At 46.6% G+C, this 19,329-nt stretch overlaps 8 protein-coding genes across 8 annotated transcripts; 3 read left to right on the forward strand and 5 right to left on the reverse strand.

Annotated features, from left to right (window-relative positions):
* Positions 1 to 1,085: 1,085 nt before the first annotated feature.
* HO173_002833 (uncharacterized protein) lies at positions 1,086 to 1,825 on the reverse strand (the record flags this gene model as incomplete). The annotated part of the gene is made up of 2 exons (XM_037304764.1): positions 1,086 to 1,586; positions 1,670 to 1,825. The coding sequence occupies 2 exons, from the start codon at positions 1,823 to 1,825 to the stop codon at positions 1,086 to 1,088; spliced, it is 657 nt and encodes a 218-aa protein (XP_037168257.1).
* Positions 1,826 to 3,078: 1,253 nt separating this feature from the next.
* On the reverse strand, positions 3,079 to 5,020 carry HO173_002834 (uncharacterized protein; the record flags this gene model as incomplete). The annotated part of the gene is made up of 5 exons (XM_037304765.1): positions 3,079 to 3,560; positions 3,618 to 3,811; positions 3,967 to 4,217; positions 4,375 to 4,646; positions 4,702 to 5,020. 5 exons carry the CDS (start codon positions 5,018 to 5,020, stop codon positions 3,079 to 3,081), a joined length of 1,518 nt encoding a protein of 505 aa, XP_037168258.1.
* Positions 5,021 to 8,813: 3,793 nt separating this feature from the next.
* On the forward strand, positions 8,814 to 9,440 carry HO173_002835 (uncharacterized protein; the record flags this gene model as incomplete). The annotated part of the gene is made up of 1 exon (XM_037304766.1): positions 8,814 to 9,440. The coding sequence occupies one exon, from the start codon at positions 8,814 to 8,816 to the stop codon at positions 9,438 to 9,440; it is 627 nt and encodes a 208-aa protein (XP_037168259.1).
* Positions 9,441 to 10,060: 620 nt separating this feature from the next.
* Positions 10,061 to 11,010, reverse strand: HO173_002836 (uncharacterized protein; the record flags this gene model as incomplete). The annotated part of the gene is made up of 2 exons (XM_037304767.1): positions 10,061 to 10,715; positions 10,985 to 11,010. The coding sequence occupies 2 exons, from the start codon at positions 11,008 to 11,010 to the stop codon at positions 10,061 to 10,063; spliced, it is 681 nt and encodes a 226-aa protein (XP_037168260.1).
* A 498-nt stretch (positions 11,011 to 11,508) lies between these two features.
* Positions 11,509 to 12,536, reverse strand: HO173_002837 (uncharacterized protein; the record flags this gene model as incomplete). The annotated part of the gene is made up of 3 exons (XM_037304768.1): positions 11,509 to 12,386; positions 12,437 to 12,451; positions 12,503 to 12,536. The coding sequence occupies 3 exons, from the start codon at positions 12,534 to 12,536 to the stop codon at positions 11,509 to 11,511; spliced, it is 927 nt and encodes a 308-aa protein (XP_037168261.1).
* A 301-nt stretch (positions 12,537 to 12,837) lies between these two features.
* On the forward strand, positions 12,838 to 13,932 carry HO173_002838 (uncharacterized protein; the record flags this gene model as incomplete). Its single annotated transcript, XM_037304769.1, has 4 exons — positions 12,838 to 13,009; positions 13,059 to 13,127; positions 13,180 to 13,535; positions 13,600 to 13,932. The coding sequence occupies 4 exons, from the start codon at positions 12,838 to 12,840 to the stop codon at positions 13,930 to 13,932; spliced, it is 930 nt and encodes a 309-aa protein (XP_037168262.1).
* A 432-nt stretch (positions 13,933 to 14,364) lies between these two features.
* Positions 14,365 to 16,697, reverse strand: HO173_002839 (uncharacterized protein; the record flags this gene model as incomplete). Its single annotated transcript, XM_037304770.1, has 3 exons — positions 14,365 to 16,169; positions 16,222 to 16,519; positions 16,572 to 16,697. 3 exons carry the CDS (start codon positions 16,695 to 16,697, stop codon positions 14,365 to 14,367), a joined length of 2,229 nt encoding a protein of 742 aa, XP_037168263.1.
* Positions 16,698 to 17,450: 753 nt separating this feature from the next.
* HO173_002840 (uncharacterized protein) lies at positions 17,451 to 19,223 on the forward strand (the record flags this gene model as incomplete). The annotated part of the gene is made up of 2 exons (XM_037304771.1): positions 17,451 to 18,765; positions 18,838 to 19,223. 2 exons carry the CDS (start codon positions 17,451 to 17,453, stop codon positions 19,221 to 19,223), a joined length of 1,701 nt encoding a protein of 566 aa, XP_037168264.1.
* Between the last annotated feature and the right edge of the window lie 106 nt (positions 19,224 to 19,329).

Here is a 19,329-nt window from a genome sequence, read left to right on the forward strand (position 1 = left end):
AGGAATATTTTAGTATAGCTGTATTGCTTACAATATGCGTGGCGATTTTGGGAGACTGATGGACGGCTCCCATTGCTAGGAGCATATCTGAGCTAGCTACAACGCTTCCACTCGCAACTGCAGTGTCTCCTTCCCCACGCTTCTGCTCAATTCAACAGGGACGAGCGCTCGATTCACTCCATCGTTCTCAGTGCGGTTCAGCCGCACCCACGCGCTTCGTTCTCCCGCATGCTTCCCAAAACGACCCGCTTTATGTCTTACTCTTTGTCTTGAGAGATAACTAGAGTGCTCGTACCCTTGCATACCTATCTCAAACCACAACCATGATTCAAAGCAGTGAACGCGCTCAATCGTACATCCGTCTCCATCAACAGCACTACCCATCTTGCTCTGACAAATATTCCTTTCACCCGCTAGTCCACAGCGATCCCTTTGTCAAAATCAGCAGTCTTGCGCGCGCCGTGGAAGTTCGTGTCCTTTTCCAAGGTACCGGTACCTTGGTTGTTCTTTGCCCCTTTTGACTTCGGTAGCCGCCGAATGGAAAAGCGCCACAACGGACGACCGATAAAGCTAAGATGACGCTAATGCAGGTACACGCATTCGACAGGCAAAAATTTTCATTCAGTGCATTATTGTCGGGGCAATCTCATTTTTCGGGGGTGGAGCTCATGCCCCCGAAATTTGCGACTTTTAGGGCGGACCTCACTGCTACTGGAGTCATTGAAAGCGGTGGTGAATGGTAATGGGCCTGCATTGATTGGCTATGTGATGCTGTTCAAGTGTCGCTACATACGCATCAAAACGCTCCACATCACCACTCATTTCCTGGTTCTCTGTCAACACACATCCTCCCAACAACCCCGTCATATTCGCCTCCCTGTGAATAAGAGCATTAGATATTACTGCCATCATAGTGTAATGAATATCGCGACTAGATGCGCCATATTGAATTATCGAACCATAAATAGTGGGTATCACCGCGCGCGCATATCCCCCATCTATCCCATGGGAGGAGTAGCGCAAGCAAGCAAGGCCGTCTAAACAGGAAGCCACAAAGCTAGGAAACTCGTTGCTCCACCCTCCATCTACAGGAGGTAGGCAGCGAGACCGAACAGAGCGACAAGGCTGACGCTGGAAGCGGCCACTTTGTTGGCGGCACCCTTGAAGGGCGTCTTGGCCACTGGAGTGGTGGCCGGAGTGGAACCCAGCGAGGCCGAGGGAGCAGACAGAGAGGCGGTGCCGGCCGCAGCAGTACCAACAGGGACAAGGGTGGTGCTGTTGGACACTGGGTACGGTGCAACGGGTACCGCGCTGCTGAGTGGGACCACGGGAGCAGCTGGGGCGGTGCTGAGGATGACGGCTGGGGTCGAAGAGCTCGCCACGACGACGGGGGCGACCGGGGTGGAAGTGGCTGCCTCGACCGGGCTTGGGGTGGACGAAGGCGCCACGACGACCGGGGCCGAGGAAACGACTGGGGTCACAAGAGGGGCAAGCGGGGTCGAGGAGACGGCGACGGGGCTTGCGCTGGTTGCAACGGCTGAGTGCGTCAAGGTGCAAGGGCAGTCAGTGATTGTCAAAGTCGTGGCCTGCGAAGGGGAGGGGAGAGTTTGTTAGCCAATGTCCACAGATCGACCGGTGGCCGCGATACTACGAAGAGTGCCTCGCTTACCTCTGTGACAGTGTGGATCTTGCCATTGATAGACAGAGAGGTGGCTGATGAACAGTATGTGGTCAGAGTGCTGACAACCTCGTAGGAGGTGGCATAGTCTCCAGCAGACACACTGGCGGCAAGGGCAATGGGAGCAGCAATGATTGAGTAACGCATTTTGATGGTTGATGTTGAGCGGATTTGAATTGTGTAGTATTTCGATGGGAGTGCAGATGATGCTGTTATTAAAGAGCGTAAGATATGAGAAGGTAGCTAAAGAGTGTAATCGGTGAAGACCGGGAGTTGTTTGTGTGTTGAAAGGATGGATGCAGGAAAAGAAGAGAAGAAAGAGAAGAGAGAGAGGTGCTGGTGGAGAGTAGCAAGTTCTTATGGGCCTGGCGACGACGCGAGTCCCCTTTGTTAAGGTAGCCTCGTGTTCGGCAGCGTTGGAGTCATTCGACTTGAGCTCTAATTTCCGAGCTAATCTAAGGGCTTTCACTGAATCACGCTGCTTTGAAGGGCTGCTTTGTTGATTACCTTACCTTACCTTACTTGCATTCTTCATCTTATCATCTATCAACCAATCGCGCCATGGAAGGGCCAATCTTGCATCGGTACCTTGCAGTAGCCTCAGAACCTATCCTATCCTATCCTGCGCAAGCGTGAGGAAGCGCAAAACAAGCTCCTGTGAATTTCAAGCGGGTAATAATAACAGCGAGAGAAGAAGAAAGATTGCTTGAGTACCTACCTAGTTTGAGCAGTGGAAATTGGATGATCCACTTCAGCACTTCAATTGGATATTTGGAAGGCGTGAGGCCGACATTCTCCTTCCGCCTGACGCACCACAATTGCGAGCTGCTTGATTCAGTGAAGACGCAATTGGCTGCATGTTCCATTTCTTCATTCGGACTGCCTTGCATACCCTCAGTGTCTTCACTGGGAGCCAAGTGAGCCGTGAAAGTCCTCTCGGTACGCGCCCGTCGATACAGGGTCTAGGCTTCCGCAAATTGAGCCATAAATCTGCTACTAGATAATTCGATTGCTATTCATAGCAGCTTTGTGGATTATCGCTGTATGGCGCGACGTCCGGTCCAACGCCGGAGATTGAAAGCATCTCGAACTTTTCGTCTTGCATGAACCACGCGGCTTTGTATGGCCCAGATAATGCTGACCGCCCCGTGGGTTCATTAAATTGAACTTTATGAGTGCTCCCAATGCCATTGAGCCGCTGAAGGCTTCCGATCTCGATGAGCACGACAACGTTTCCTTTCTGTAATTGGCTTCAAGGTTCACTACGTTTCAACCAACACCAACTCATACATCAAGAGACCAATTAGACTCCCGCTTTATTGGCTTTCCCATCACCGAACGGCTTGAAAATCGCAGAAGACGATTCAACACTGATGAAAAGACCTTCTAGCTGTGCACCTTCAATGGCCATTGACCTCACCGTTGACATACTTCCCCTTTGGCTTCCCCTTGTCGAGCGCCTGGCTGGGGCCCATTTGCGCCAACCACGTAGGGGGCGAAATTCCTGTCTGCTCGTTGATTGTGGAGAAAAGCGGAGGGAGGCTCTGCATAATATTCCGAATGGCTCCCGTACCATCGCTCGAAGAGCCAGCGCTGTCCCCCGTGTTCCAAACAGTGATCTTCGGTTGGAGCCCGTTGATTGCTGCTGCATTTGCGTTGGCGAGCTTTTCGTAGGTACCGTTTTGCAACATCATATACTGAAGTAAGCCTTGGGGTCCGCCGAGCACCTCTGACATGTGACCGTATGCTTTGGCCATCTCAGTCATCGCTTCTGCCTCTTTCTTTTTGGCGAAGTATGATGCTTCAGCCTTGACTGTCGCGGCTTGGGCGGCTTGTCTTTCAGCATATAATATGGCTTCAGCCTCTTTCGCCACGCGGTAATCTAGAAAAAGGGTTCAGCTTCCGCCACCTAGACTTTCGGAACAGACGCCTCGCTCACAGTTGGCCTCTGCGTCTTGGCGGTGCTTATACAGGAGTCCTTCCGCAGATTTCGTGTCCATAAATAGTCGTGCTTCTGCTGCTTGCTTTTCTCTGTAGAGCAATCCATTGGCACTTTTAGTTTCGGAGAATAGCTTCGCCTCGGCTGCTTGTTCTGCGGATTCCCTCTTGATTGTGGCTTGGACGACCTCAGTCCTAATAGACACTTCCGAGTCAGCATATACTTCTTGGGCCAAGAATCCGAGACATGAGACAATGCTGGTCCGTGGATTGTATTTCTTGCGCGGGAACACGTCTCAATAGCTGAAATATAGGATGAAGAAGGGAACATTGGCTCGGGAAATACGTACGCTCTCATCCTCTCCAGTTCCATTTCCGCTCGTTTGACCTCGACGTCACGTTGCAATTCAGCATCCTTAGCTTCGGCACGACGAGTTGCCTGGATATTTTCTAGATTGATACCCATATTGAGCTTGGTCTGGGTAGTTGTGAACTCGGCATCTGCGGTGGCCTTCTCGGACTTTCGCTTGGTTTCCAAGACCGCGGTTTCTGCGTTGATTCGGCTGATTTCTTGCTTGGTCTTGCCACGCTTCTCTGCTTCCTGCAAAGGTTAATGGAGTCAGTATTCCGTCTTCAAGGCAAGAATCCGAGCAATGAAATATCTCGAAAGCTGATTAAAATCCTTCTGTTCACGCAAGATGCCCGGCAACTCGGAGAGTAGTCCGAATAGGGAGCTTTTGCTCGGGAAATATACATACTCCAATTTCGCCCATCATACAAGCATTGGCGACATCGACTTTGGCTTGGTTGGAAGCACCTTCATGAGCTTTTCGACTAAGGAACTTGAAGTATTCGGATCCTGCTGTGTCTTGGAGCTCCTTCACATTGGCATTATAAATCCTCAGTCCGAATTGGTTAAGTTCCTCCTGTACGTTTTCGATGACCTTGCTCTTGAACAGTTGGCGCTCCTTGAATATTTCTTCCATGGTCATCCCGGAGACGATCACGCGGGTCTCTCCCTCAATGATACCTTCGTAGGTCAGTGTATGTCTGGTCTTTCATCACCAGTGGTTGGAGGTCTATACCTTTGACTATGTCTTGGACATGGCTACGACCTGTAGCAGTTTCGCGTTTGCCTGCATCCCTCCCCGTGAGAATCTTAGCGTACTTTCGCAGAGAGTCCGCAGTGTCGTCTGGCCCAATGGTGAACACGGCAGGGAGACTGAATTGCAGCTTCTCGCAAGTCATAGCTTGAAGCGTAATCTCGAAGTCGAAAGGGCTGATGGATATGATGGAGTGCTTTTGCCATGGATACACGAAAGCCTTCTTAACAATGCTGATGTCCTTTATGCCACCTCCGGTGATGACAAGGTACGAATTTGCGTCAGAAACGTGGTAACCCATGGTAAAGAACCTCAGAGAATATCGGCTTGAAAGGAGTGTGTCTATGGGATAAGTCTGTCGGGGAATTGGTAAGAGTAGGGAATGTAGCAAGAAAGAAATCTATGGGGAGTTGAACGAGTAGAAATACTGTGAGTGGGGGAAAGTGCCTTGAGCTAAAGGGGGGTGAGAGAATTATGCTGAGTTTATTTTTTGATCCGGTGCTTGTGATCCTGAAGAAAAAGGCAGTGATTGCTTCTAAATCCGATTCCTGGGTGACCGCCGCCCGTAGGGCTGTGTTTGAGACCCATCATAAAGAATTGAAGGAGCAGTACTCTAGTTGAAGCGTGAGATTGAGTGCTGGAGATGGAGATGGCACGGCAATCCGCGACTGCCTTTTCAGCCCTACGAAGCACAGCGTTTACCTACCTTAAGCGTTTAGGGCCAGTTCGGTAACCACATATTTTGAAAATAACCCCTACTTATTTTTAACTTAGCGTCATATATTACAGGGTATCGTTCGGTTATTATATTTTTAAAATATATTTTCAAAATATCTGAAAATAAGTCTCGAGTCTTTTTTTTGATAAAATAAGGCTAAGTACGCTAAAATAATAGATATTTATAATTAAATATACTATATTATCAATCTCTTTTTCTAACTCTAATTAGTAAGTTTAGTAAGTATAAAGGATAACTCAGACTTTAAAGAAGTAGCTATTACTATTATTCTTGCTGCTTCTTAGTATTACTCTTTCTATTTTAATATATAAAAACGAAGAGCGTCTACTCTTTCTGATTATATCTATATAAAAGAGCTTCTTATTAATTATTCTACTGTTATATAATAGATCTTTTATATATTATCGTATATTCTTAATAAGTTATAAAGCTAGTTATTTAATTATACTTAGCTAGCTTCGTCTAGAAGTATTAATATAGCGAGAAACTTACTATATTTATATACTCTATAGACTACGATCTCAGTAATAATAGAATTAGTAATCGATTTCAACACTCTAAGAGTACTATATCTCTATATTTTTATAAAGTACTTAACGCTCTTCTTCTTCTTTATAAATATATAGTATAGTTATCTAAAGAACCCTATCTTACTTCGTCTAAAATTCTCTTAAATCTCAAATTTACACCCTATTTCGACAATTACTTAAAAGCACTTAATAATATATATATTAGTATATATATTTTAGTAGAAGAATATATACTATAACGAAATAGAAAGAGAGAGCTTAGTTAGAATATTCTAGCTATATGTGATTTTAATATGTTATTTTTATTATATGCTTTCTAGAATAAGAAGAATTCGTCTATAATTAAGGTTCTATAAAACGCTATCTTTAATTAAGAATTTATAATTTCTAAGAATAAATATTATCTCGCCGATACTGGGTATTTTAATTGTAACTTTCTAATAATATTATATATAAAAGTATGATATTATTTAAAAGAATAGAAAGGGGTTGAGATAAAGCCTGAGAACGTAAAAGAACTCTTTAATCTACGATATTCTCAGCTACGAAATATTATAGAAAGAATCTTCGATATACTTAAGAGGCGATTTTTATCTATAAACTTCTCTAGTAGAGTTCGATATTCTAACTTAGATATAGATATAATTTAAACTAATAGCCCTTTATAACTTTATTATCCTATATCGTCTTATAAATAACGAGAATATATATATTGCTAAGGTATTAGATAGTAATAGCGTAGGCGATATTAAGTCTCTTAAAGTAGCTTTGAAACTAATATAAAGATGAATCATTTAAGAGACCAACTTGCGATAAATATATGAAGGGATTATTAAGTATATCTTGCTTAATAACTGAGATGCTTTATTAAATAGCTATATTTTTTATCTATAGCGCATAAAGTCACTCCGCTATTTCGAATATATTCTCCTATCTACTTTTTATATTCCTTTTTAAAGCCTATTTCGTCTCCCACTCATCAATTTTCCCTTATAACCAATTATTCCTAGTACTTTCAGAAAGAATAGTATATATAAATATCATTTTCTTATTTAAAAATACGGTTACGGCCTGATAAAGAAAGCTAGAATTCTTTGAATCTATAGTTATTTATAGTAAGGCTAAAGCTTTCTCAATTATTACCTAAGATATCTCTTTTAATACGTTATTTTTCTTCCCTTACACGCTACGTATAGTCCCTTCCTCTCTATATAATAGAATTCTTTATTCTAACTTCGACTTTACTAATAGCGCTGTTATATATTCTCCTCTAGTCTTCTTAATTCTCTTTATAGAATTATTATCTTAATTGCGGAGCTAGTATATCTTTTTTCGCTACGATCTAAGATGTTTATTATCCTTTATTATTCGAATACTCTATATTCTCGTATAGGGTACTAGCTAGGGCGGAGAGAGGGGTAAGATATTCGTAAGATTAGGATTTACTATAATTTCTAGACTATATATAGCCTATACGTGACTTTCTATAGCTATTCTCTCTAAAAATAACTCGTTAAACTCGGTAATATAGAGGAGAGCTTAATTCGAAGTTCGCTTGCTAGTTTATTTTTCTAGAAAGAGTTATTTAACTATATAATATTCTCATATCTTAATGTTATACCTTTATTTATATTTATTATTAATCTTCGTCTATTAAGAGTATTTATATATTATTATCTTACCCTTAACTACTTAATTTATAGCGAAGACTCGCTATAGAGTTATCTAGACTTATAGCTTATATCTTCCTCTAACATTAAGACTTATTAATACGATACTCTATTAGAGTTATAGCCTAAACAATAGCTAGAATACTCTCCAGACTTTAGATTTAAAGCCCGTGTCTGCTCTCTTTCTAAAACGATATTATTGTATCATCTCGGAGTACAATGTTGTTCTATAAGATAAGTTTAAGATATGTCGTGTAATGACATTAGTAGGGATATTAGTAGAGATACCACAGCAGGGAACACCAGCAGAGATATCTAGTAGGGACATTAATGGCAATAATAGGGGTAATAGAGTATTAATAATAGTCAAAGCCTTGTAGTAGTAGCAGTAGGTGTCTCCGCCATAATAACGTGAAATGGTAGAAATTCAATAGTCACTGATGGGAAGATATTTTCTCAATTTTTTGCGACGTTTCTGACTTAGCCTCAAAAATAGGGTTACCGAACGGAACCTATAGATATTTTAATATTTTGAATATAAATTAGTGTCATTTTTAAGCATATTTTCATTTGCCAAGAGGTGGCGTTTTTAGTGAAAATAAGTAGGGGTTATTTTCAAAATATGTGTTACCGAACTCCCTTAGTCCGGCTTTCTTGCCAGTGAAACCCACTCACTCCATGCACAACATACTCTACGTGCATGATGCATCCATTCATGCATGAAATCTTTCATAGCATTGCCATCAGCTCATCACAGGGCCGGGGCTTGGATGACTGCAGGTTTGCTAGCAAGCGGCAATAACACCGCGATATATTCTGCCCATGAGGCATTTTCCAGCCTTGTGGAGGTAAAGAGGCTCCGGAGTGGAGGCTGTGACCAAATGGCTCGATGAGAAGGATTCACTATCTTCTAGTCTAGACTATGACTTCGCCTCGTATAAGGATTTTTTCCCCTTCTCTCCATTCTACTATCTTGCTCATACTCAGCTTTTCTGCCTTCACTTGACTTTGAAATTAGAGTATTCGGAGGGAGACATTCTGACTCGTTACTTCCCCATGTGACAACACTGCAAATGAAACCATCGTCTTACCAACTTGGCACATCCTCCTCGAGATCAAAACGTCCTTGGGTTCCTCTCTTCGATCTATCACAACATGATTTCTAAGTCCGATGCATCTTCTGACGGCCTTCCCTCATATTCGGAGAGCGTGCGCTCTCCTCAACAGAACCACTCCCCTAGCTACCTTCCTCAAAATATCGCGGCTGCCCGTACTTCCCTGATATCATCGCTCCTAACCACCTACATTACTCCTCACCTGCACGAAAGCGCTCTTTCTGGCCTTGCCAGTACAACTCTTATCCTCGTTCCCTCAAACGTCTCTTCATTGCAGCCACCCGGCGATACCGGATCAAAAGGCGCTTCGGAGACTATTGTCGGCTTTCCCAGCTCTGAGAACCTTACAATGATACGGTTACATGGCCAAGAGAACAGCCTAGAGTTCTGGCGGCAACTGGCCGTTATGCAGGAGTTGGGACAGCAGATGCGTACCCACCTGCGGAACTCAGGGCATCGAGTCATCGGAGACAACGAAATTAGCCTTCAGGGACTGAAATCTCCAAACGCTGATTGGAGGACTGTACCGAAGGAGATTCTGGGCAATGGAGAAGTGAGGGTTCAAGTTGAGACAATGGATATATGTTTGAGGACTGAGAATGACATGGGCTTGTATGAGACGAAGACGGGGAAGGCTGTCGTCGTCAAAGTGGATGTTGGGGGCTGAAGCGAAGCTCTGCTCTGGGTGCTCCGCCGCTATAGAAGCATGCATTGTAATTATCTGATACCCAAAGCCAAATGAGGACGGCCGCATAAAGGACCGCTATTGATTGAATATCAGAATGCCTCTGAGTTTTATGAAGCCATCCAGGTGCGCAAAGGCCAGAAACCTGATTGTTTGGGCCAGCGAAGCGAAATACGACAAGCACGGTTGGAAACCCAAGCCCCCGGAATGACCTTTTGTTCCCTCTCGATCGATCTCCCAAACTGGAGGCCGCAAGACAATGACCTGCAGCTCCCAACAGGCCACTAGTCAAGGCCTGACAGGGAGTTGACCGAGATTTCTTGAAACATCGGGTCTGATTTCTAGAAGAGATAGCCTGACTGTCGGTGCTATCATGATCCGATAGCTTACCGAGACTTCTTCGGATCAAAGCAAATCAAAAGCCGTTCGAGCGCCAAATCATTCTATTAGCCTTTGGGGTCGGCCACTTTTCGATTTAGTGCGAGATTTATTTGCGCATCCGCTTCTCCATCCTTGCTGCCTTTCAGCTGAAGAACGCAGTGCATGGGGCTCTATCCAAAGAAATCGGATAGACACCGGTGATGGCTGCCAATCCTCCCTTTTCAGAATAGCGACTGACCCGAAAGGCGGATATCTTTCCTATCAGATGTCAAAACCATCATGACAACGGTCCTGCATGACAGCACGATGGCTGGTTCTCCGAGGAAGATGGCTTGCGTTTCAACTAAAAAGGACTTGAGCATTAACAAAGGCGTATTATCCAGAGCCCCAGCACCGAGCATGAGAGTCAGCCGCAGATGGAGCAAGGGCATGATCCCCGGCAGCACAAGGCAGACGTTTCGGATGCAGCGAGCATTCTCCGGTCCAACGGCTGTGACGAAGTTTTGCGCTTCCTCTAGAGCGGTCACCATTGACGTGAGCGGCATGGCAAAACAATTGTGCGAATAGTAGATTGGGCTAATCTCCAAGTCCAGTAGTCGACAGGTGAAGGCGACGGCAAGGCGGGAGGGAACCAGTCGTCTGTCATCTTCGGCATGGATCTGTTTCCCAGACCGAAGAAAGCTAGGGGAAAGTTGCCCACGAGTGTGCTGACTGCTATGCTGCTCAAGCTGGATGGCTCCAGCCGCTGTGACTGTGTATCTCCATATGAGATTGCGAGTTTCTGGGGGAATCTCTAGGATTGGGAATACAGGTGAGGATCTCTTGATCCTTGTCATGATATAGCGCTGGTTGTAGACAGATGAGGTCAAAATAAGACTGCACCGAAATATATCAGTGATTGAGTGACAGTCACTCCTTCGACTTTTGACTGCTCACCAGGCAAGATGTCAGAAAAAGTGGTGGTCGAAACGGTGAAAAATGCTCAGGGAATTGATCAAAGTAGCATCAACGGTAAAGTTGCCGGGCTAATCAATCTGGGACAATTTGCGTCATGAGTGACAGATCATTCCGTCTTTGATGCCCAAAAGCCACGTGAGAAGGAGAGGGTTTAGCACTCCGGACTGCCCACTATTTTGACTGCTTACAACTTGCCTGTCACATGCGAACACATGGATGAGCACCGAATTGTTTCACGGTAAATGTCAATGAGGAAGACTAGGGAAATAAAACGGCCCAAGAAAGAATGCTCGGTGACACTACAAATTAGGCCCACCTTTGCAACCACATATTTTCAAGATATGTTGGGATTTTGTGCGTGCTTAGCGCGAGATCCGGCTCAATACAAGCCTCGGGCTTGTTTTGAGCCAAGATACTTTGAAAACAGGTGGATGCAGAAGGAGGCCTAATTATTATACTCATTATCAGTAGCCAGCACATCCGATTTTGCATATGCAAAGTTGCTGAACGCGTGCTGGATGAAACCGTTGAATTCCTTGAATAATCTGGCTAGACTGTAATCTCTTTTGGCTCTAGAAGAAAATCCATGCTTGGCAGCAATCGCCGTACGCCTCGCTAAATCTCACGAACTGCAGCAGTTACCATTTTCTGTCCGGGAGCCGAGTAGAAGGCTATGCAGACAAGGAATGATGATCAATCAGATGCGCCATCCTTAGAACCCTCTTAGCTGCTGTCTCACTGCCATGATCTGAGCTCTATCTGCTGGAGCTAACTGGTCGATCTGCTGCTGGGGCATGTTGAGGATCTGCTGCAATAGTTCTTCTTGATTAGCTGGCTGCTGCTGCGGAGGCAGTGGCGGTGGCGGTGCTGGTGGGGGCTGGTATAGCTGGTTGTGTACTGGTGGCGTGGGCACGTGCATCTGACCCGATATCGGCGGGTACTGAGGGTAAGCCTGCTGCACTGGAGGGGGCTGATAATTTGGAGCTTGGCGAGGAGGAACCGGGTGTGCTGGAGGTTGTACTGGATGCGACGCTTGTTCGACCACTGAACCTAGGACCGAAGTGTCGACTAAGCCCATAAGCAGCAGTGCTTGAAATATCGCGTAGGCAAGCTGGGGTGCTTGTTTGAGAAGCTCAGTGGCTTTAGCTGGGTCGCCCATCACAAGTCCTTTCATTTGCGAGAGAATGTCGAGCAGCTGGGGTGCTGGGAGGGTAGACAGGGTTTTTGATATGGCATCAGGGCACGTGATGTTTGGTTGAAGATCAACGCCTGGTGGTAGAGGAGGTAGACCGCCTGGTACTGGAGGTTGGTACCCATTAGGCGGTGGGTTCTGTGGAGGGTGCTGCGCGTTGTATCCTGATGGAGCCCCATCGTCCTTGCCCCCCACATGCGAAAAGTCCACGCGCAGCTCACGTCCCATTATTTCGTGATTGTTGAGATTGCGGACTGCAGATGCAGCAGCATCTGTGTCTGCGAATTCAGCGAAACCAAAACCTTTTGGCTTGCCGGTATCGTTGTCGTAGACAAGTCGAAAATTTAGAACTTGGCCAACCTGTCCAAATATGTGGATGATTTGTTCTTCCGTGAGGCCTGAAAACTGTCAATGTTGTTCTGCGACCAGTGCCAGGGAGACTTCGAACCATAAGGGATGTTTCCTACGCCAAGCTCAGTCAGTAACTTTCTCATTCACTTCTGGCAATACTCACCAATAAACACTACTCTGCCGGCTTTGTCTGCCATCGTGCCGAAGGAAGCTCTTTTCCTTGTCCGTCCGTAGGGTGTTAATACTCTTCGTTTCCCTTAACAGTACTGTGTAAAGCTAGGCACAGATTCAGTGGAGGTTCAAACTACAACTGTGTCTGGACAAGATGAACTTCGAGACAAAGAGTTGAAGCATCGGGACATTTGACGGAGCGGAACGGAAGATTGATTTCCCGAAGAGAAAATGAGCTAAATGTTCTCCGCGACTTGATGAACAACGCAAATTCTACGTCCATCGCAATTTCTTCAGAATTCTTCGAGTTCCGCGTAGAGCTTCAAGATGGCACAAGACCCAAAGGAAATGTGGCGGAAGTTGCAGCAGAAGGTGGCCTCAGCACAGCAAAAGGGTAGAGGAGGCTTACCAGGCGGTCCTAGGAATTTTTTTGGTGGAGCTGCTGGCCTTCTACTGCTTGGAACTGGTGTGGTGGTGGTCAACAATGCGCTATTCAACGGTATGCAAGACTACTCTAAAATAACGAAAGTTCAGCTGATGTTTTCCAGTGGACGGTGGTCATCGAGCTATCAAGTACACAAGAGTAGGTGGTGTACAGAAAGAGATATATAATGAAGGTACTGTTGCCATGTCATGACACGGTCGTTCCACGATGCTCACACCATCTAGGAACACATTTCAAGATCCCCTGGTTCGAGACTCCCATAACCTACGACGTCCGCGCCAAACCTCGCAATGTCGCCTCCCTGACTGGAACCAAGGATCTGCAAATGGTCAACATAACCTGCCGTGTCCTCTCTCGCCCTGCAGTCAACGCTCTTCCTACAATATACCGCACCCTGGGTACCGACTACGACGAGCGAGTCTTACCCTCCATCGTCAACGAAGTCCTCAAGAGTGTAGTTGCCCAATTCAACGCAAGCCAGCTTATTACGCAGCGTGAGAATGTTGCGAGATTAGTGAGGGAGAATCTTTCGAGGCGAGCACAAAGATTCAGTATCATTCTCGATGATGTTTCGTTGACTGTACGTCCATTGCTTCGTTTCCTCCTAATGTACGAACAAATACTGACTCCCGCCATTACTACAGCACCTAGCGTTCTCTCCCGAATTCACCGCAGCAGTCGAAGCCAAACAAGTCGCCCAGCAAGAAGCCCAACGGGCTGCCTTCGTCGTGGACAAAGCGCGCCAAGAGAAGCAAGCTACAGTTGTACGAGCCCAGGGTGAAGCTCGCTCTGCGGAGCTCATTGGCGACGCCATCAAGAAGAGCAGAAGTTATGTGGACTTGAGAAGGATTGAGAACGCCAGGAACATCGCAACGATCTTGCAGGAGGCGGGCGGAAAGAACAAGTTGTATTTGGATGCAAATGGCCTGGGGCTCAATGTCACGGAGGCTTACGAGGATAAGAAGCCGCATTCATAGCAAGGCAAGGAGGAAGATGGTTCTGCGCGCTTCCGTTCACTTCGCCCTCCAAAACATCTCTCACTTTAAATCCAAGCGTGGGCTACGGTTGGCACTCAGTATACCAAACTTATCAGCATTGGTCGCGCTGTAACTGTATCAAAGCTTGCTCAACAAGATGATAATGCTCTGATACACGTTGCACCTACAACAACTTTTTATATGCGCTAACTATTTGCCGTATCGTGCCTGTGTGCTGCCATTGCCATCCGAAAATTCGTACGCCCCGGCGCAAAACTTTTATGCTTATGCCTTATGCCCTTTGCTTTTCATGCTTTCATGCTTCCTCCCTAAATCGTCATGTCACATCCCGTACAACTGTCTGGGCGTGCGTGACGGGTACAACCGCAATGGTAAAGTAAATGAAAAATATGAAACCAATGTCGCCTGAACTTACTGTCCCATCATAGTAGTCTGCACATCGAAAATCTCATTCCTCCAACCACCTCCCACAGTGGCGTCGTCAACCCTCTCTGAAGCTTGCCTTGCCTCTTCCTCGTACAATTTCACCACACTTCCTGGTGCATAAACGCCTTTGAAAACGCCCTTGCTCGGCGTCACGCCCACTGCTGTGTATACATCCGGATCCTCTGCCGGTGTCAATCTGGTGATAATTGCCTTCACAAAAGTACGAATGTCTTGAGGATCCGAGATACGTGTAGCACGTAGTCGTTCGCGGGCGAAGAGCAATTCGCGGTTCATGGCATGCATACCATCCGCAATGGCGGTGGCAAGTTGCTTTTCCAGGACCTTGCGGACAATGGGACGAAGTAGAGGCTTAATGATCCACGCCAACCAGGAAAACTTACTCTTTCGCAGCGAATAGGATAATTTATGTACGTCTACACGCACGGCTTTGAGAGTCAGAATCTTTTCAAGCTTTTCTTTGCCAATCTCGACGTCGAGGGCAATATCAATGCCACGCTCATCGAGCTGGAAAGAAGCAATGCCTTCGTCTGCGAGACGAAATATGCCGCTATGGGCGCGCAGCCAGAAGCCGACCTCGTCCGCTCGGACTGAAAGGCCATTGACGGCGACCGTAACAAGAGAGGTGGTGGAACTGGTGGTGCGCAGTGTGTGGGCTTTGCGGATTTCGAGGTCGTTGTAGGTTTCGATGCGGAGTTTATAGGGGAGGAAAGAGGTGTTATTTATAGTGCGGCCCGGTTCGATGATCAGGTTCTCAAGAAGGAGGTCGATCTCTGGAACTGATATTTCGAGGCGTGGTATTGGGATATACTGCACTGCTTGGATAAGTAGTGGCATAAAAACGTTCAAGAAATCCTGGATTAGATCTTTATTTGTCGCGGCATGAAGAGGAGAGAGGATGTCGATGATTTTAGTAGTTGTCGTGATCAGGTTCGAAACATCAGTATCTTCGAGAAGGGATTTGAAGGTGATTTGGAACTGTGAGAGTGCCTCGTCAATGTCGTTGCGGAGGTTGGATTCTGTGCCCACCTCCTTCGCCTTCTTGCGAAGCTCTTGAATTTTCTTGTCTGCGGATTCGAAGAAGTCGGGATCGGTCAGCAGCTTTTGTATAGAGTTGCCAACATCCATCATCAAATTCTCGAACTCAGGGTCTGTCTGGGAGTGATCCATGACCTTATTGACCTTCTGCTCTAGTAATTGCCATTGTTCCCGATCACCGAAGGAGCTGATGAGCGACCAGAAGTTCTTTATAGCTTTGTCAAGCGCAGGATTGGTGTTCACGTCCTCTTGAGTGGTACTGATAGTCTCATCCACAGCTCTGGAGTACACTAGGGCGTAGCGCTTGATCAGGAGCCCAAGGGTCGATACGGAATCTGAGTAGTCGTTTCGTTTTCGCAACTTCATGACAGCCTCTTTCAAACGATACAACAACGTCTCTTTCTGGTCTCCAGATACATTGTCCTGCAAACTTGAGAATGCATCGCGTCCTGTCTTTGCCAATCCATTGCCCACAACCTTGGATATATCTGCAGCCCCATTCCCGAGATCATTTGCTGTGGGTGGAGGTCCTTCCTCCGATCCAGGCTCCTTTATGACTTTGCTTTCTTGCTCAGAAGGCTCCAACTTTTGCCCAGCTTCTTCGGCGACTTCTGATAAAGAGAACGCAGTATCTGCGAAGACCTGACGACCAATGGTGCCCAAGTCGCCGAGGAACATTCTGAAATCTGAGTTGGTGAGGAGTAGGCTACCTACGGTACGTAGGCTTTCGTAGGCTAAGACATTGTCAGTCAATGACAAGACGTGTTCCTAAGCTGGAATACCCACCAGCAGTAGCGTCTGCCTTAGCCTTGACATTTGACGCAGTTTTAGCAATGTCTTCAGTGTCCAGTGAGATTCTTGACTTGGATAGAAACCAGATAAAATCCTGTATTTGATCGCTGTCGTTCTTGTGCCGTAGAGCTTCGATAAATTGGGAGAGCCAGCGCTTGGAGAACTTCGACAGCAGTCGACCAGAGTCACTGAGATCAGGGTTTTCTGGGTTCAGAAGATCTGATGCTAGAAGAGTACGCAGATTGATGATCAGCTGCTCCGTAGACGGCATGAAACCAGCTGATAGGGCTTTCTGTATCTTGCATTAAAAATCGTTGGGAAAGGGGGGGGCAAGGGAATTTTACAATCATCTGATAAGTGTGCATCTTCTGGTGTAAAGACCTCTGCAGACTCGTGTCATCCGCATATTGAGGGAGCAAGGCCTCAGTATCCTCGCCCTTGGACTTCCGGAAGCCAAAACAAGAAGACATGGTTGTTGGTTTCGTGATGCGTTGCCAAATAAGAAGGCCTTACAAGGGTTTCGAGTGCAGAATCAGTTGGAAGAGGGAATGGTTGAAGGATAATATATCACTTTCTGCGCATCAAGCACAAGGTAGTAATACACTGAGTTGGTGAAGAAGGACGTCAAGTGGAGAATTTCAAGCCTGCAGTTTCAAAAGCCTGGAACCGTTCCGCCAAGACCATACTCCGTACGTCATTGGTAAGGTAAAGTCCCTACCTTAAGGGAAATTTGCACACATGAAGCAAGGTTGGGACCGGCGCTAAATGCAGATCTATTTTTTCTAGGTACCTTACTCCGTCTCCTCTGGAGGCTCTGGTGCCTCCATCTTTGAATAATAGGCAAGTGCTCGTGTGCTCGAGCCTAGATCAGCATCGCACGGTAAATTTTGCTATTTCTGATCAGTAATTAGTCCAATCCTCAAGTCTACCGTCTCCGTGCGTCGGTACGGATCGAGTGCGTAATCGGTCACCGATTGTTGGGCATTCGGCTTTGTTCTCGACGAGGAAAGTCGCCGACATCTTGTAGAGCGCAATTGCTTCCATGCGGTGAATAAATAAAGCGTCCTCTTCCCTCGATCCTGAGGCCAATGCACAAACTCGGGATTCGTGCTTTACGAAGATCAAACAACAATTGCACAGCATTTCGAAAGGCCTGCCAAAGCCCACAGAATCCAAAATATCGTGCTCTATCAAATACAAGATCAGTACCCTCGCAAGGAGTAATGTCAGCAGCACATCTACCGCCAGCGCCTGGCGACTACGATACATCCCATTCCACCACCGTTCGCAAGTACAATCGCACATACGGGCTTGTTCCCCCAGCAGTCGAGAGCTTAGACGTCCAAGCTTCGAGATGTCTGAAACAGCTAGAGCGAAGGCCGCAGAGTATCGACAAATATCTCTATCTCAGCAGCCTTCGTAGCACCAACGTCCACCTCTTTTATCGCTTGGTCAGTCAGCATATCAAAGACATGGCTCCTCTCATTTATACACCAACTGTCGGCGATGGCTGCTTGCAATGGTCTCATAATTACGTCCAACCAGAGGGTCTGTACATATCCTATTCTGATCGTGGTCACATCGCGTCAGTACTGCACAATTGGCCGCAGGTAAATGTCGAGATCACCGTTGTCACAGATGGTTCTCGAATCCTTGGGCTAGGGGATTTAGGCATCAATGGCATGGGCATACCTGTTGGCAAGCTTTCTCTTTATGTGGCCTGCGCAGGGATCCGTCCGGAGGCCACTTTGCCGCTTATGCTGGATCTGGGTACTGGAAACAAGTCACTAAGAGAAGATCCACTGTATATGGGAAGCAGGAGAGAAAAGGTTTCCGCTCAGGAAGAAAAAGAATTTCTGGACGAATTGATGGTGGCATTGACGGAGAAATGGCCTGGAATTGTCATCCAGTTCGAGGATTTTAAAAACCCTTTCCCAGCACTCGAAACCTATGGAGGCAAATATACATGTTTCAACGACGATATCCAGGGGACTGGTGCCGTAGTTCTGGCGGGAATCATCAGCGCTGTGAAACGAACCGGTGTTCCGGTCAAGGACCAGAGAGCCGTATTTTTCGGAGCTGGTAGCGCAGGTGTGGGTGTGGCGAAGCAGATTGTAGAGTATTTCATGCGAGAAGGGCTGACAGAGGACGAAGCACGGCGATGCTTCTGGCTCGTCGATACTAAAGGTCTTGTGACTAATGACCGAGGGGACAAGTTGGCGGAGCACAAGATCTATTTCTCTCGCGACGATAACGCTGGAAAGCAGTACAAGACCCTTGAGGAAGTGGTGGACCATGTGAGGCCTACAATACTGATGGGGCTTTCGACAATAGGAGGGGCTTTCACGCCAGATATGCTGACAAAAATGGGGCAATGGAACGAGCACCCAATCATTTTCCCACTCTCGAATCCATCGGCGAATTCGGAATGCACTTTCGAAGACGCCCTTAAACATACCAACTACAAGGCATTGTTCGCGAGTGGAAGCCCTTTTGCCTCAATCGAGCATGACGGGAAGCTTGAGACTCCCGGGCAAGGTGAGTAATCTTCCTTCCCTTAGGTAGTATAGGACCAGGAACCGCCTACGTGCGACTGACCACAAAATTCAGGCAACAACATGTATGTCTTCCCAGGCATTGGCCTGGGTACGATCCTTTCGAAGGCAACCACCATCACTCAGTCCATGATATACGCCTCTGCGACGTCACTAAGCACTTCTTTGCATCCTTCTGAAGTTTCTCAAGGCTGGCTGTATCCAGAGCTCGCTCGGATACGAGACGTGAGTGTTATCGTTGCAATGGGAGTCATCAAAGCTGCACAAGAAGCGGGCGTGGATCGTGAGCAAAGCATCAAGAGTATGGGAAATGAAGAATTGGAGAAATGGGTGAGATCGAAGATGTACGACCCAACTACAGAAACGCAGAGGGTTGAGGAGGAAGTCCAAGGATTGACGGATCCCTCGAAATGGGGAGGGAACCGAGGATCCCACCTGTAAAGTGCGAAGGCTGCGAGTCTCGTAAAAACGGCTTGAGCGGTTTTTTGAATGCCCAAAATTTGATGCATACTCTGACCAAATAGATACTTCATAGACTTCTGTTGCG

The sequence above is a fragment of the Letharia columbiana genome (genome assembly GCF_014066305.1).
Source record: "Letharia columbiana isolate WasteWater2 chromosome Unknown Sc0000006_s0, whole genome shotgun sequence".
Lineage (NCBI taxonomy): Eukaryota > Fungi > Ascomycota > Lecanoromycetes > Lecanorales > Parmeliaceae > Letharia > Letharia columbiana.